Source organism: Rhopalosiphum maidis, chromosome 4 (genome assembly GCF_003676215.2).
Source record: "Rhopalosiphum maidis isolate BTI-1 chromosome 4, ASM367621v3, whole genome shotgun sequence".
In the NCBI taxonomy this organism is placed as follows: Eukaryota; Metazoa; Arthropoda; class Insecta; order Hemiptera; family Aphididae; genus Rhopalosiphum; species Rhopalosiphum maidis.
Window position 1 is genome coordinate 26305318 of NC_040880.1, and position 17480 is coordinate 26322797.

The window sequence follows — 17480 nt, forward strand, 5'->3', positions numbered from 1 at the left end:
AAAAAATATTACATATTTATAGCATTTAATGAAATTAAGTAGTTTGTGATGTTCCACAATTTTTAATCAACGCATTACAGTAAGAACATCGGCTTTTAACATGACATAAATTTTATTATGCTACTTATAACTACATATCGACTAGACAATTCCATTGTAAATACATTCCACTTTAATATTTCATTCTAATTATAATATTATATAACAACTTTTTTGTTACTTGTAAATATTACGCTAAATTGTCTGTCTGTTTAACGATATACATAATATATTTAAATATGTATAAATATTTTGTATATCTTTCACTAAAAAAAAAAAATACAAATAGGGGGCTTAAAGTATTACGAAACTGCAATATAACAAAATGTTTCGTTGTGTGCTGATATGTTTATGTTACTTAAAACTGTAATATAAATTATCGATTTGAGGATTCGGTCGCTTCCAACTATAAATTAGTTCATCTAATTTGGCTTAATTTAACATTTGAAAGTCAAACAACAGTAAAATTATTTAATTATAATATTATGTGTGATGAACAATGAAACCGACCGAATATCATCAAGTAAAATATTATTAATTATAAAAGATGTAATAATTCTAAAATGTATTTATTTTATTTTTACTATTTTTCTAAAGGTCAGTCATGTATTGAATACATATAATGATATGTAATTGTCAATCTTAACAGTAAGATAAAATGATATGTATCATTGTACAAGTCCTTTAACAAATTCCCGATAATAACAATAATAGTGGAATTTTAAGTTTTATGCTTAAAAATATACATAAAAGCACATAAAATCTCTGATTAAATTTAAACGTTTTTAAAAAAAGCTCAACAATCACATTAACAACTTTATCAATTAATTAATTAACATATTCGAGTTCTAAAATACTAGTACTAAAAAAACCGTTAATATCATAGTGTAATATAAATTTATCTTGTTAAATTTAAATGCCAATTAATTTATTTCCAACTACAGACCATTTAAATTGGCGTTTTTATTTAATAATCCTATATATTGTGTTTATTCTATTCTTTATAATTATTATAATTATTATCATTTAATATTAGTTATTATTTTAATTAATTTTTTTTGGAAGAATCGACAATAAAAGTATATTATAATATAACCTTATAGATCTCAAACGTGTAACAGGTACAGTGTTTTCTAATACTGATACATTAGGTATTCAATTTCTAATTCTATATTCTTAAACAACAGTCAAACAACAAGTGTTGTAGTGCCCATGATATTTCACTAAGAAAAAAAACCACGCAGGGATAAATAGTAGCTTGGGACAACAGAATTGGACACAGTTATATTATGATTTATTGATTACAACACATTTGGGTTCATAACAAATTTATACCAACCAATTTATAAAACGATTAGGTACACGTTACATATTTGGATACGCATTAATGCAATACGTTTACACAATTTAGGATGGTTAATATGACAGCATTTACATGTACACTGCTGTATAAAAATCAATATAACTAAAAAAATTTGTTTAATAATTAAAAGAAATCAAGTACAGATTTTAACTTTAAATCTGTGACGAGTGAGTAAATATTTTTCATACGATACAAAGCCAACATAATTGTGGTGTCTCCTATTGGTATGCATGGGTAGTTAACCAATTACCAAACACTAATTATTGATGATCTTATATCAAAAGTCAAAAATATAATTGTTTGAAAGAAAAATATTTAATACGTGATAAGTTAATAAATAGTTAAATCTTTAATATGTCATCAGTTCTATAATGCGCTATAAGTTATAACGTATTTTTTCGAGAATCATGGTGTACCCAAGCTTATTGGATTTATCGGTAAAATTATACGATTGAACATATTATTTATAATTTCCAATCACTTTTTTTGCACTATTATCGTTGCACACACTAAATTGTTAAAAATTTCAAAATATTTTCAAACTCTTTTTTTTCATACGAATGGTTGAAAAATGAATTATAAATATCTATCAATTTGCATTCTTAAATATTATGATATGAATTTATGTTTTTATTGTTATTTACTCTTATCAACTTCAGAATCATAAAGATTATATGATGGCAGTATTATTAACAGTATGAGTACACTTCAGATTTATTATGAAATAAGTAATAACCCAAACAAAAAATTATTAAAGATTCATTTTTTGATTTAGTAATACAAGTTTAAGTTTTTACTTAAATGCCTACTTGGAATTATGTCCATTAATATTCTTTAATTATTAAATATTTCGAAGTATATTATTTCCCGTTTCTAAAATGTTTTGAAAGTTCAGTGTATACTATCTTTCATATCATTTGAGAATGATTTAATGTCGTATGTATATGTATGTCTGAGTTGGTAATTTTTTTTTTATTTTAAATATATATTTAATAACTTTTTGTACGAAATCGTACTCGACCGTGTTGTTTAATTATGGTATATATTGTGCAGCTAATAATTATTTGTCGCATGCTTAATATGTAGTACTCGAAGTAGTAAGTACACCTAAAAAATACGGATGCGTTCGATCGTACGATATATACGTATTTTTGTTTTTTATTTGTACCAATCGCATAAGTACCCAAACGTGTTGCAGTCGGTCCACTGTTGCGAATAAATAGATGATATGGTTATATTAGACTTAAAGGGTTTTCGGTTATACAATAAATTGCGAATAGAGGGCTACTACGATAATACTCGTGATCCTACCAGAACCGAGGTACGACCGACTCAAAATCCGGTGGTCGTCTGCTCATACCCCTGCTTGTACACCTTTCCCACGACGCTGGCTTTCCTCTGAACCGCGGTTGTGGTATTAGCGACGTCGTCGTTGATGTCCAGCGCCGGGTTGATTCTGCCGTTCCGTTCGTCCTTGCCGACCAGACCGGTGGTAACTGCAGCGCCGTACTGTGCCCCCATCGGACCTGCAAAATAAGCGTGCGAATAAGCGACCGCGCCGGTAAACGAAAGTCGAATCCGTGACGATAAATTATTTATTATATTCCCGATCTTACCCGACGTGAGCGTGGTCATCTGTTCGCCCTCATGCGGCTCTCCGACGCGCACCGCATCCTCCGGTATGTTCACCACGCAATGGAACCAATCGTAGTGCGGTGCCAGCTTTCCGTTGATAAACAGCCACCTGCAGGCGCAAAATTCAAACGCGATGATGTATTCACATTATTATATGTAATGAACAGAGTGACGTGCATATACGGAGTTCGAAGTACGAATAATTTAAATACAACGTTATGAATGTTTTTTTTGTAATTCAATCATTTTTATTATGCGTAACTATTATAATATGTAATTTTAATGGGTTTTTCGTCTTTGACCATGTTATTCGTAGTTCGTGTAAAAATTGTACAATTTTAATACTTAAAACTTTCATTAAATAGATTATTATTTTTTTTTCACGAGTTCCATTTAATTATTTTACAAAATATTAGGACTATAATTTCATGCACGTTCAACATATTATTATTTATTATGTTTAAAAGGACTAATTTTTATGCGTCTATCCATACTAATGGATAAATGTCGCTTATATACCTACGTGCCTATAAGGCTATATTATGGTATAATACTTAGATAATTATAGTAACATATTCATTATTCAACCATATATAAGTATATTAAATGTGTAAAATAGCAATAATTAAAAAAAAATAAAAATTGCCAAATATTGTTTTTATTTATAATTATCAGAAATGTCTAAACACATTTTGGATAAAACATCGGAAAGAAATTTTTAGTCAGTCAAATTGGTATTTAGTATTTACAGTAAATAATTTTTTATCGCATAATGTCCTCCCCCCCTTCTAAATTTTGTATAGCACTGATCGTGGATATTGGAAGTGCCTACGCGTTATACAATAATAACAATAGTATAGTAATATACTCACTTTGTAAACCACGAGACGAACACCAGTGTAAACAACGAACAGAGCATAGCTGTGGTCCGGAACGGGAACAGTTGCTTTTCACCGTCCCATCCAGGGAAGTATATCATTGGCGACAGGCCCAACAGAGGTTCGCCGCCAGCTATACGTATGTAAAATGCGACTATGTACGCGGCTAGTGACCCGTATGTATTGCAATAGTGTTTGAAATGAACTACCATAGTTAACTGTGGGAATAGGATAACGTAAACTAGGTCAGAGCACATGGACCACAGGCCGTAAATGGACGGGATAGTAATTGCCATAGTCGTAGCAGAAATAGCGACGACTATGATAGATAATCGCATGACCCACACAATCTCCATTTCTGATGCCTAAAATGATTAAAACGATATTTTATTATTAGCATGATACATATATACGATATACCGCGTATTTTAATATTTCTTACAACCTAATCACCGTCAGAATTTAATCTGAACACAATATATATATATACATAAAAAAATTATTGTAATAGGTAAAAATATAGGTATTTCATATAAACATATTTTATTTTATAATAATCATGTGATATTAGTAGTGGCATTTGAAATTTGCTGCAAAAATAGGTAGGCATATGTACTGGCCAAGTATTCGGCTCGGACGGTGTTCGTTATATTATTATTAGAGGTATGATGTTATGAAGCGAAATACTCCAGCAATATACAATTTAATATATTGTATAAAATACAATCTGTGCTTTTAAAATGTATATTATTAATGTATTGAAAAATACGTGTATGTAAAACTTACGCTTTGTCGTAGTAACATTCGATAAATGTTTCGCGCAAACATAGAACTGGCTGACAGAACACTGGAATCGGCCGAAGACATTATAGCTGCAGAAATCGCGCCCAATGCGAAGAATGCCACCCAATCCGGAGTTAAATACTGCATAACCATTGGCAACACCATGCTAGTTTCCTTCTGAGTCATTGGCATCGGTCCATCGTATTGTGTTTGATTCCAATCTGTTTTTCGTGGACCAAAACATAATGTATGACTTACTAATTATGATATATAAGTGTTTTTTTATTATTATTTACAAAATAAACAAAACGACTAAATAATGAAAAAGTGATATTTTTTTTTATATTATGACCCAACTACGTTAATAAACAAGGAACACGTTATCTAAGATCGAATAATACTCGAATACTACAATGTGTAAAATTGAAATTCTACCTAAAGATCATCTGTTTGGTTTCACGTCTATTTACAAAATAAAAATAAACGATTGCGATTATAGCATGAACAATAAAATCATATTTTTTAATTTTTAAGAGTTAATGGGTAATGAGTCATAGACTCGTTGAACCCCCAAATACTTTGAACTTTAAGGTATTTGAGCTGTTCGAGTTAGTGCAAAATTAAAATTCAGCTAATCCCTGTTTTTTAAATTAAGTTTATTATGTAATTTAACACTAAAATTTAATTATCTTTCAAGCTGTAGTCAAATCAATAGTCATCATAAAAATGTATCGATACTATATTGTACTGTTCAGTCAACTATACTGACATTTAAAATTGTATTGAATTAAATATACACACCTGTAGCCCTTGCTACCATTCCAATGATTACCGGTGGTATTGCCATGATGAAACATCCAAAAGCAGCGACAAATGAGAGTATCTGGGCTTGTGCAGCAGATTTACTGGACAACACCCTCTGGAAATAGACTTGCCACGGGATTCCGCCGAACACCAAGAGCAAAGCGTAATCTATGTAACTTAACAAATCCTTTCCCTGGATCTCTCCGACCATATCCAAACCAGGCTTGTTAAAGTCTACTTTCTTGTTATACCACGCAAACGGCACACTCAACCACTATAACATTTATAAGTTTTTTATTATATTCGTGCAAGTGCAACATTTTCGACATCATATTTATTTATTTGCATATATATTTTATAACTGTACAGGTAGAAGCCCAATGAAACAATATAACCATAATAAAAGGTAAAATGTATGAAGTAAACAATATGACTTAGCTAATAATTTAAAATTCAAAAAGAATAACTAGGATCCCAACTCTTTATTTTCTAATTTCATAGTGAGTCTACTAAATAATTAGAAAAGCAAAAGGGAACATAGATAAGAAAATTGGTTATCGTTGGACGAGAGAAAAATCTGAAATAAATATTGGATAACAATGTACGGGAATCAATATTATCTGCTTGAAATTTTCTTTGAAAGTTTAAATAAGTATATCGTCTTCGATCTGATATAGAAGATAGATGTAAAGCTTTTTGAACGGAAGAGTAATCATCAGGAGAGCAAACAGTTTCCAATATATAAAACTTTGTGATTTATATTGTACATTATATATACCATATTAAATTAGGGGGCAAACTAATGAAGAAAAAATAGTTTTTTTATGAAGAACGTATAATTTAAATTTGCATAATATTATATTCAATGGGTAAAACCAAAAACTTTGATCGCTGCTGTTATATTAAATCTATTATATATAAGCTATATTGTTGGTTTTTTCCTTTTTATGTTGAAATAAAATATTAATGTGTCATACCAGTCCAATGAATATGGCGAACAGTTGAATGACATCTGTGTAAGCAACACTGGCCAGTCCTCCAAAAATGGTGTAGAAAACGGCAATGCAACAACTCAAAATCACACTAGTAGCCTGGTCCAATTCGATGATCACGCTCAACGTAGCCCCTGTATATTATATTATGTATTATATAGATTGATGAAACGATATCAGAAAATAACGTACATTAATACCTAAATGTTTGCATACATACCCATACAAATAACGTGCAACGTGCACTTTTAAATATTTAATATTTTAATATACTGTAATACGATACGTACCCAAAGCAGACAATATTCCGGCGGACCAAAACACTTCACCGCACAGAGCTGGTAAAAACAGCAATCCTCCCATACGCTCTCCGAAACAATCTTGAAGCGGATCCAACATGGTGACATACCCTTGTCTGCGCATCGGATCGGCGAAAAATATTCCACCTGATTTTTTTTTTATATATATATATATACAATTTTATCATCAATATTCTAATCATCACACTATATTGTACAGCATATTGGCATACCAATAATACATTTTACCGGACTTAAGTATTAAAGAAACGGGTAATCAAATTGTTTGCTTTTTATTCGATTTAAATATATACCTATACGAATCAACTATGCATAATATGTAAAAGCAAATTTATATAATCACTCTAGAAACTGTAAAATCCTATACGATCAACTTAAGTGAGATAATATTTTATCGAGTATTAACGCAACATTGATTGAAATAGATAGAACAGTTAAATAGTATTCGCCACACTAATATGACTATAAATTTGAGTAAATTGTCTAACCAGAGTAATTTTTTTAACTATATGGTAAAGCATCATAGACACTATGCAAAATTGAATGCTGAAGACCATTTATAAATAGAGTGATATCGGATAATATAATACTATTGGGTACATAATATAGTTAGTTTCGTGAACAACGTATAAATATGATAATTATTGCAAAAGCATATCATTAAAATACTGCATCTAAAATGTATTACTTACCGAAGACCAAACTTAGAGCATATCCGAACGGAGCTTGACACCATAACAGCCCTGACGTGTAAATCGCTTCGGCCGTCCCATTAATATACCCACCACCGACCCAGGTTGCTGAAACGTGGACAGTGTGTAAATAGCACACGTTAGATCGTTAGGTTATACACTCGTATAAATAATAAATGTGTAGTTTTCATTTTTTTTTTTTTTTTTTTCATCGCTATAGTTTACTGGTCAATATTTTATTCGGATATTAAATATTATACTATTAAAAATAATTGTTAAAGTCAATCATATTTGAACCACAGAATAGTGTAGAAAAGCATGTACACTTAATAAATAATAATTTAAAAAGTTAAATCGTATAATAGCCGGACACGCGGTATTGCGATAAAGAAAAAAAATCGTCCTGTTTATTTTATAATACTATTCGAATATCGCGATTATAGTAAGCAAAAACCTCACCCGTCATCGTAAATATTCCGACGAAAAGTCCAATGTTTCTGCCAGCCAACATTACTTCTTCCTCCGAGTTCCCGGTGTGTTTCTTCTTGCCGGCCCATAGTCCGACCGACAGGATTAGGCAATAGAAGAAAACTATAGATATGATACCCACGACGTTCATCGTCTACAATTGCAACGTTAAAACAATCATAATATTGTATGCGAATTTTTGTACCTGATTTATTATATCGTACAAGAAACGATTATTCGGGTTAAACGATTAACACTCACGGATGGATTTGTTGGACGATTTGGTTTTCTATGTAATTAAATTGTCCTCTGAACGACTGTTCTCGTTTTTGTGTTCAAATAGTACTCTCTGGTTCAGCTTTTAATAACACATTTCCGGTAACAATATCACCAACGAATTGCTTTTGTTAGGTATTTTTTATTTTTTCAACACAACAAAAATATATCAATAAAAATGTATTTAACAAAGTTTAAACAAATATAGGATATGTATATCGAAATACTTTTTGTTAACAGATTAGTAAAGGTAACTCTTATGAAACGGAAAACTTGACTCGTAGTAACAAAAATAAAAATAAATGTAAGCCGATTTTAGTTCTCTATAGGCTTTTAGTGCAGTTGGCTCAAAACAGCGGACAACAATCGCCCCAACGCAATGACGTTTTCTGCGATGGACTATTGCGTGTTGTGAACCCTAGGCTGCACATCAGTCCGATTTTTTGATTCGATCTTGGACAGGAACATTTAAAATAGATCCAAGGTCCCCTAAATATGAAAATAATAAATAAATATATTAACATTATGTGTATATATCATGTATGAGTACTCGAACCAGTTTAAATTTATCATAAAATAGTTAAGTGATTCCATTTAGTACATTAGTTTATAATATTATATACAAATGTATGCAATTAATGATTTGGTTTCCCTCAATAAAAATGATAATACTTTTAAAAAAAAAGAATACATATTAGTTGTTTTTTAATATATTCTTTAGAAAAAAAACAAATTATCCTAATTTTAATTTTAGATAGTTACAACGTTTTAATTAGATGCAATTTGATGACAATATAAATTACTCAGATATACAATTATTCGAAGTCACAATTCTTTTACATGATATTCACAATGCCTATGTATAATAATAATACAAAAAACATCCCAACAAATTAACAATATTTGGATAATTTATTTACCAAATAAAATAAATTTATTTTATCGGAAAAAAGGTTTAAAAGAATAATATATACTACAGCTGCATAAAAAAGGGTACCTAATGTAATGACTACATATAATTCTTATCGAACATAATTTTACTTTATTATGATTGTGTAGTTTTATTTGCCCTAATTGTAATGCAAAGTTAACACGACATATACCCTGACCAACGTATATGAAATGTATGAGTACGTGTGTTATGTTGAATGTGCCTTACATGATAATTTTATTTTAATATGTTTATGCTTTAATTATTAATGTGTTTAAAAAAGATTTTCTACGTTTGTACCTACATGCGTATATTGCTATGTGTAGGTACATTATTTCAATGTATTGTACACATTTATTTCCATTAATAAAAACCTTAAAATCATTACATTTTTAAGGAATTTATTTCTTACTTCAAAATACATGACAACTAAAACATCCACCAACACATATACTGTTTTATTCAATCTAAATATGCATACATTTTTAATATAAAATCCAAGCTAATATCTATTGTAAATTTCTCGCCAAAATAAATAAGCAATTTCAAGTGTATAGTATATAAATTATTATATTAGTATTCGTATACCTAAATGTGGCCAAATAATAAAAAAAAACAGGGATTGTAACCCTACTACAAAACCACAAGTAAACCGTAAATATATAACCCGTATAAGTGTGTAACGATTAGGTTAGGTTTATGTATTTATACTATAATTCGTTATAATTCTTACTTAACAAAAAAATTAATAAGATCCAAATCCTTACAAAACACGATCAAAAATATAAGCCTAAACCTCGATAAAACAAAAAAAAATCGAACAAATTATATTTTAGTATCACCATAAATAAAATTTAGTAAAATCTCTACAAAATTACGTGTCTCTTCGTTTTTAATAGCTGCGTTAATTTTTAAAAAATAAAATAGATAGCAAAAAATCAGGATAAAGAAATTAATTTTAAAAAACTTTGAAACTCAATATTTCTTCTATTTTTGGATAATCGAAATACGTAGCCAACAAAAAGTCTTTTCGGTTTTAATACCAATCAAAAGCGCTCAGACATTTTTAAAAAAAAAACTACTAAAATGTATTATGTATGAAAAAACTTTTACATGGATCATTGACGTCATAAAAAAAAGACACTAATAGATTTATAAAAAATAAAAATCTAATATCCCAAAAGTTTTCTTCTTTTTTTTTTTGCTAATAATCCACTGCCAATATAAAGTAATATTGTAAAATATATTTGAAAATACAACACTATTGGCTCAGATTTTAGGAAAAAATTTGGTATTTATTTTCCATCTCATATAAAATACAAACGTTTTTCTTTTATTTCTATAATATTATTATATTCTCCGAAAAAATAACTATCAAACAACGTATACAATTAAAAATAATAAGAAATGTTCACATCAAATGAAAATAAAATGTATTGTAGTTAAGGCTAGATAACGGTTTATTATCCGTCATCGATCAAAAATCACAAATCTCAAGCGTAATACTCTGATTTGGTAGACTGAATATGGATAAAAACACCAAACTATATATCGTATAGCGAATAATGAGTATAATGTTTCAAAAAAAAAAAAAAAAAACACTGAGTTAACTCTAGTAAGTTATCAATTAATAGCATCCTGTAAACGTCTCTAGACGACGTGTTTCAGTGCTCGCTTTAAAGACAACGAAGCATTTCCGATGGGAAACGATAATGGTATTAGAATAATTATACTCAGAAGATTTAATTTCAGACAACCGTATTATATACCCTATAAATGAGTTGTCTAAGAATGTGTAGATAAAAGTATTACTATTGTATGGAGTTGATTGTAAAACAATATTGATGTTCCAAACATAAAATAATTCCACAGACAATTTTAAAGGTGTTATTTTGATCAGTTCAACTATGTAAGTCTATCAACCAATCGATTCTCTGAACCAGTATAACTGTAGACATTGATTTGCTTTTCTTTTTATTCATTGTTGTTTTATTAATCTCATTCAGAAACCTTATAAGAACGACATTGGTCAAAACCTGATGAAAAATAAAATTTTATAGGTTCGTGCTATATTGCATGGGTACTGAAAAAGTATTAAATAAATTAACTATATTATATATTGTAAACATATAAGACATAATATCAGATAATAATTATCTTATTAATGTTTCGATTATAATAAATTAAATACTTTTATTATATTAAAATACAATTTTGAATACATTTGAGATGAAGTATTCAAAATGTCTTGAATAAATCATAAATAAAATGGTTAAGAAAATTGATATTGAACAAAATACGTAGAGATATCTATTTGAATTCATTTTTAAAGAAGTATTATTATATTCTCAAAAATGTTCACTCTGTTTACTCCAACATCATAAGATATTTTAAATAACAAATCCCAGGAAACCGCTTTACGTAGTGCCTAAAAGTTTCACGTTTCTACGAATAATATTTTTAAATTACAAGAAAATTACAAAAATCTTTAACCAATATAAAATAACACTTTTTTGGTAATTATTTTCATGGATAAATCAAATAATAAAGAAAAATAAGTAATAGAGTATCAAAAAATACTATAAAAAGTGACATTTTTATAAAAAAAACTCAATAATACTCATATAACTAAAGTTTTTATTTATTTTACTTTTATGACAACTCTTATAACCTATAATGAAATGTTACTATCATAAAAAAAAACGTTATAAAAACTGTCCAAGAACTAGTAAACAAAAAGAATCGATTAGATATATTTAGGATCTTATAGAAATTTATATTTTTACCTATTTCATATTTATATTTTTAAAAGTCTTATATTAAATACAATTGTCAAATTTTTAAATAATATTTAAAAAAATTTTTTCATGATTGTTATTTTTGTATTTAAAATATTTACCTAATACTCAATACAAGGTAATTAAAAAAAAATCAAGTTAATATTGTTAAAATAAAATGTAGTCAATGTGTTCTAAATGCAATATATTATATAATTTGATAAATTCCAATAACTCAAAATTGTTTTTTTTTTTATTATTATTATTTTAATAAAATGAGTAGTTTTTAGTAGTAATACTTAAAAGTTATTAGTTAAATAAATGTAGCCAACCAAATTAATTAAGTATATCCAAAATATTGACTAAACATCTTAGAAAATAGATGTGTGTTATAATGTTTAATTATGTCGACGTTTATTAATTTTACAATATTATTTTTGTATGTTATTTTATTATCCAGATGTATATTTTCAGTTATTAATTTTGAAATTTTGAAATATCATTAAATGATACACTTTTTAATTATGGCCTTTTAAATATTAAAATTTAATAGTATCAATTAGAATGTGCAATATATTAAATCTATATTTATACCACTATTTTATTAATGTATCTTAAAAACCATAATATAATTATAATTTATTTTTATAGACATTAACAAGTAACAATAATAATTATAGTAAAACAAGTTCCATTCCAGACATGTTACAAATAACAGTGATCGACATTTATGTAAGGTGACTCACATTTAAGTGTGGCTTTCTATCCCAGTCTCTAAAAAATGTATATGATCCGGCAAAATGTACAACTTATAATGGTGATATACTAATTAATAATTATTATTCAGATATCACGTTTTAAGAGGACGTCGCGTCGTTTCACTCGTACACGCGAGACATGTGTTGTCTCTCTCTCTCTCTCTTACAAACTCAATATCAAAAATGTTAAAAATTACAATTTTTCAGTTATTATTTTACTGAGAAAACTTTTTAAAATAGTTTTTAGATTCTGTGAAGAGTAAGGTAACTAAAATAAATATCTTATAAAAAGCCAAACAAATGTTTATTGTTATTTTATTACTACCAACGCACACACAATATTCACATAACATACATCTCCTAATATAGTTTTTTGTATGATATGTTTTGCTTAACCAGGACAAACATTTTTGTATATACTAATTAATGCTCATGAAAAAATATCTTATCGTTCTTCCGTGGTTAATCACCAGCTCTAATATATTTTTTCGATTCTAACTAGAGTACTATGCACAGTGGTCATATACGAAGTACGTTTATATGAAAAAAATTTACTCAATGTTATAAATCGGCATGATAATTGACAAAAAATATGTCTTACGGGAACGCTAAAACAGTGACCGTATTCATCAATAATGGTCGTCACCAAGCCGCGAAAATAATTTTAAAATAGTGCCATTATTTATATCAAGTAATCAACTTGGTTATATTATCATTTAGCAAACATTTTTTTTTCTACTAGAAATATTTAACAAAAGATAAACTATTAACTTTTTATTAATATTAATTTTTGAAGTTTGATTTTAGAACAACTAACGGTCCCACTTTAGCGGAACAACAAGACGCAATATTCAAAACAGGTTGACTTCGTGGCAACACTAACTTAATAGCTTATAGCTAGCTTCTTATTAGTTTCTATCTATTCGTTAATTACTATTATGAATTCTAACGTACAGTTATATATTATACCTCGAGTTTCCTATATATTAGGTGTGGCTATAATATGGACTCCTAGACAGTATCAAGACGTCCCGATTTTTAAAGTTTATTCGCGATGCCTAAAAATCTTTATCGAAATTTCGATATGTTCCATAAATATAATTTATTATTATAAATTTGTTTATCACCTTTTTGTGGTATCTTCCGTTTTTGTCATACCTATTTAATTATATTTAACAAAGAAATTTCGAGTATTTAAGACTTTTTTAAATGTTAAAAAATAAAAAATGTATTTAATTGAATTTGTTGTATTATTTATATTTACTCAATAGTCTTTTCTAAAATTGTTTGGTAACATTTATTAGTAATGTTATTAAATTTTCAGCTTCCCCCCTTGATATAGGCTACCCATATACATACCATATTGCACGTCTGGCCATCATTTTTAAACTCGCTCTAAATTTGATAAGTTAGTGGCAATTTAAGTGCTGAACTAAAGAAGAAGATCTAAATTCTAAAGAGATATACTATAGATAGACTTAAGATATCTGAACAACCAAACACTTTAAATTTAATACAATAATTAAAAATTAAAAATTCAGTGGTTAAATATAGTTTCTTTTATGAAGAACAGACATTTTATTTGCAATAATCAGTGTATTTGATTTTGAGTTATATTTTTATTTTAATATTATGAACTTTTACAAAGAGTTAATAAATTTAAAACTGTTTTAAATAAAACAATTCCATGTATGTACAATGTGCATGGATATCACGTCTAAACATCTACTGTTGATTTTCTTAAAAAAAATAACCGTGTTTTATATGATAAAAATTGAAAAAGACATTTAAATTATTTACAATGATAGCCCCATGCATTCTTGTTCAGCAAACATAAATTATGTTATATAATTCAACGAAAATTATCTGTACAAATAAATACAATATATCACGCACAACTTAAATTTACATTTGAAATGTTTGTGAATGAAAATATGTAGTATATTTTACGGCATTAAATATGCATCAGAATCGATAATGCGGGAACGACAATATATTTTTTAATAATAACCCTTATTTCTTAACAAATATGGCCCGCATAGGCATTACAGTATTAATAATATAACCGAATACTTAACATTATTACTTCTAATGCGTACTTTTTAAACGTTAACTAGTTACTTGTGTTATATAATTTGAATTCTATTCTAAGAAAATTGATAGTAATTAACAACTATGGAACGACAAGCTTTTAGATCTTAAGCATTATACAAGCACTCAATTCGTTCAAGAATTTATTAATAATGTCATGTTGATTTGTTACAGAATTATAAAATATATATATAGTTCATACATGAACTCGAATTTAACCATTTATCTTAATATTTTACCATTCTAAAGTATAAAAATCTTATTAAATTATTAAACATCAAGCCTTTTATGAAAAATTGAAATAAGTTCTAGCAACTTATTATGAACTTGCTAAATGAATGATACGTTAAATAATTCAGAAGTTTAGAATTAATTTTCTATCTTGACGTTTATAATATCGTAAATTTGTACCTACCAATTAAATCTTCCCCATTCGAGTTTATTAAAACTAATATTTACATAATTTTTCAACGCATTTATAATTCTCTGAAATAATTGAATCCAAAACCGAATTCATATAGTGGTTTATCATTGTTCTAAACATCTTCATTTGTATAAAAATAAATCGACTTAACTATACAGCGGAATCTTATTTTGATTACCTATCAAAATTATAAAATTAAATCAATTAATAAATTCTACAAGTAAAAAGTTTCAGCATGTTCAGTGTAGATAGAAGCTCAATAGATATCAATGAAATGGAAAACGATTATAAATGTATCCGATAAAAACCAAAATAAATATTCTATTCTACTGCCAATATAAAAATATTCTTATTTATATAGAATATATTAGGTATTTAGTACATATAAATAAATAGTAAGATACATCTAATACATATTTGTATACATCGTGTTACGATTTCCTTATTTTTTGTATAACATATCAGTCAGTTGCAGATTACGTTTGGATTTGGATAATTCAAATTTTACTAATTTATATCTTTGAAATTAATAACATTGAATAACTAAGGTCATCATTGTTACTCGATATTGTTTTTAATCGTTTTATGATTGAATCGTTTGGTGTATATATTTATAAAAAAAAAAATTGTCTATTAATTATACGCCACTGCATTTCAAATTGAACCAGTTGAAATGTTATTTATCGATAGACGTGTACATTATGTTGTTTGTGGTATAGTATTTTATAACGCATAACCTAAAATGTGTATTCTTAAATTATGACATTTTGGATATCAATATCCAAGCCCTGATCAAGAGGAGTGTGTGGAGGACGCACGATTGCGGTACCCATGTCTGTCTGCAAAATGCTTTTTGTATTGTACAAATTCAAAAGAAATTAAAAAAAAAAAAACAAAATAAATAATGGTCATACAACTAAAAAATAGTAAATGATAAATATATAATACATTGATGTATAATAATATGAGAGATTTTTTAAATAAATGAATATATCAGTTGTTAACAATTTAATTTATGTTACGGTATGACTATACTATTAAATAATATTGAATTACGAATTAAGATATTGTTTTTGATATGTTTGCATTAAGCAGCAAAATCTAATAATAGTGTCATAACAGTGATTCTGGAGATAGGTACTATAGTTAATATCATTCATAATAATATTATCATATTATATGGATAATTGTTTTGCATGTCTTCATATTTTTTTATTATTATTTTTAATTTAAATAGTTAATGTTAAAACGATTATATTATATACAAATATAAAAATTTAATTAAATTTTTTAAAAGAGAATGGTTTAAATTTTAGTAAGTAAAATAACTAACTAAGTATGTGATGTTCCGGAGCTCAATGGATCTGGCCGTCCTAACCTAACCTAACCTAACCTAACTTGGAGCATGACTCGTTTATTACCATATACTCGTATTGTCTAATCAATTGTCTGTTTAAGAAAGTTACACGGGTAATATGAAACACGTTATTATATCCTAAACGTCGAACTATCAAACGAGTTAAAAAATGTACGAAAAACCAAAATATTTTGAAGGACTTCGGCGTCCAGTAAAAGGCGGCCGTTGAGGTAGCTAACCCGCGATCGGTGAACGATAAGCTGTTACAAAAGTTTACGCCGTGTACCTACAATATAAGTAATAACTAATAACAATAACGAAGTCGACATATACATATATACACGTACAACATATTAATAATATAAAGACGATACAGGTAAATAATTATTGGACGTTCGAACTCACCTCTATGACGATATGACGTGCTTCAAGCGCCACGCACGATGGCAATGGATGGTTTCTTCTCTATTTTTTTTTTTTTTTTTTTTTTTATTTTATTTTAAATTAGTTTTTCGTTTTTAAATATAAAATTTTTATTTTTGTTTTATCACTGTACGGTCGCCATGCTCGCTAATTATTATTGCTAACGCCACGGAGCAAGGCAGACTGGTACGACGGTCCCGACGACGGCCGAACTCGTCACGTCATATTGATCGGCCGCGTCGCAGGGTCCTCCGGAGGGCCGAGTGCGCGCGCGCAGCTCGCACACGGGCACACACGCAGGCACGGACACGCGGGCACGCGCAAGCGGACGCAGCGAAAGCGCGCCATTGGCTTTCGTTCGGTTTCTCGAAACGCATATATGACATCGTTATTGTGTGTGTACCTACATGTATATATGTGTACGTAAGCTCGCGTGTGTCGCGCGGACAACGGGCGAGGGATATCGTTT

General features: G+C 28.2%; 1 protein-coding gene across 2 annotated transcripts; it reads right to left on the minus strand.

Moving 5' to 3' along the window:
* Positions 1-8: 8 nt before the first annotated feature.
* LOC113549945 (high-affinity choline transporter 1) lies at positions 9-17205 on the minus strand. 2 transcript variants are annotated; one of them, XM_026951480.1, is made up of 11 exons: positions 16994-17205; positions 8236-8739; positions 7966-8128; positions 7507-7614; positions 6785-6940; positions 6480-6628; positions 5500-5776; positions 4702-4919; positions 3910-4280; positions 3019-3146; positions 2735-2928 (listed from the first exon to the last, which is right to left on the minus strand). In XM_026951480.1, the coding sequence occupies exons 3-11, from the start codon at positions 8123-8125 to the stop codon at positions 2735-2737; spliced, it is 1761 nt and encodes a 586-aa protein (XP_026807281.1). In that variant the 5' UTR covers positions 8126-8128; positions 8236-8739; positions 16994-17205. The 2 variants fall into 2 exon arrangements, with proteins under 2 accessions (XP_026807282.1, XP_026807281.1); XM_026951481.1 differs by lacking the exons at positions 8236-8739; positions 16994-17205 and having other exon boundaries at positions 9-2928; positions 7966-8125.
* Between the last annotated feature and the right edge of the window lie 275 nt (positions 17206-17480).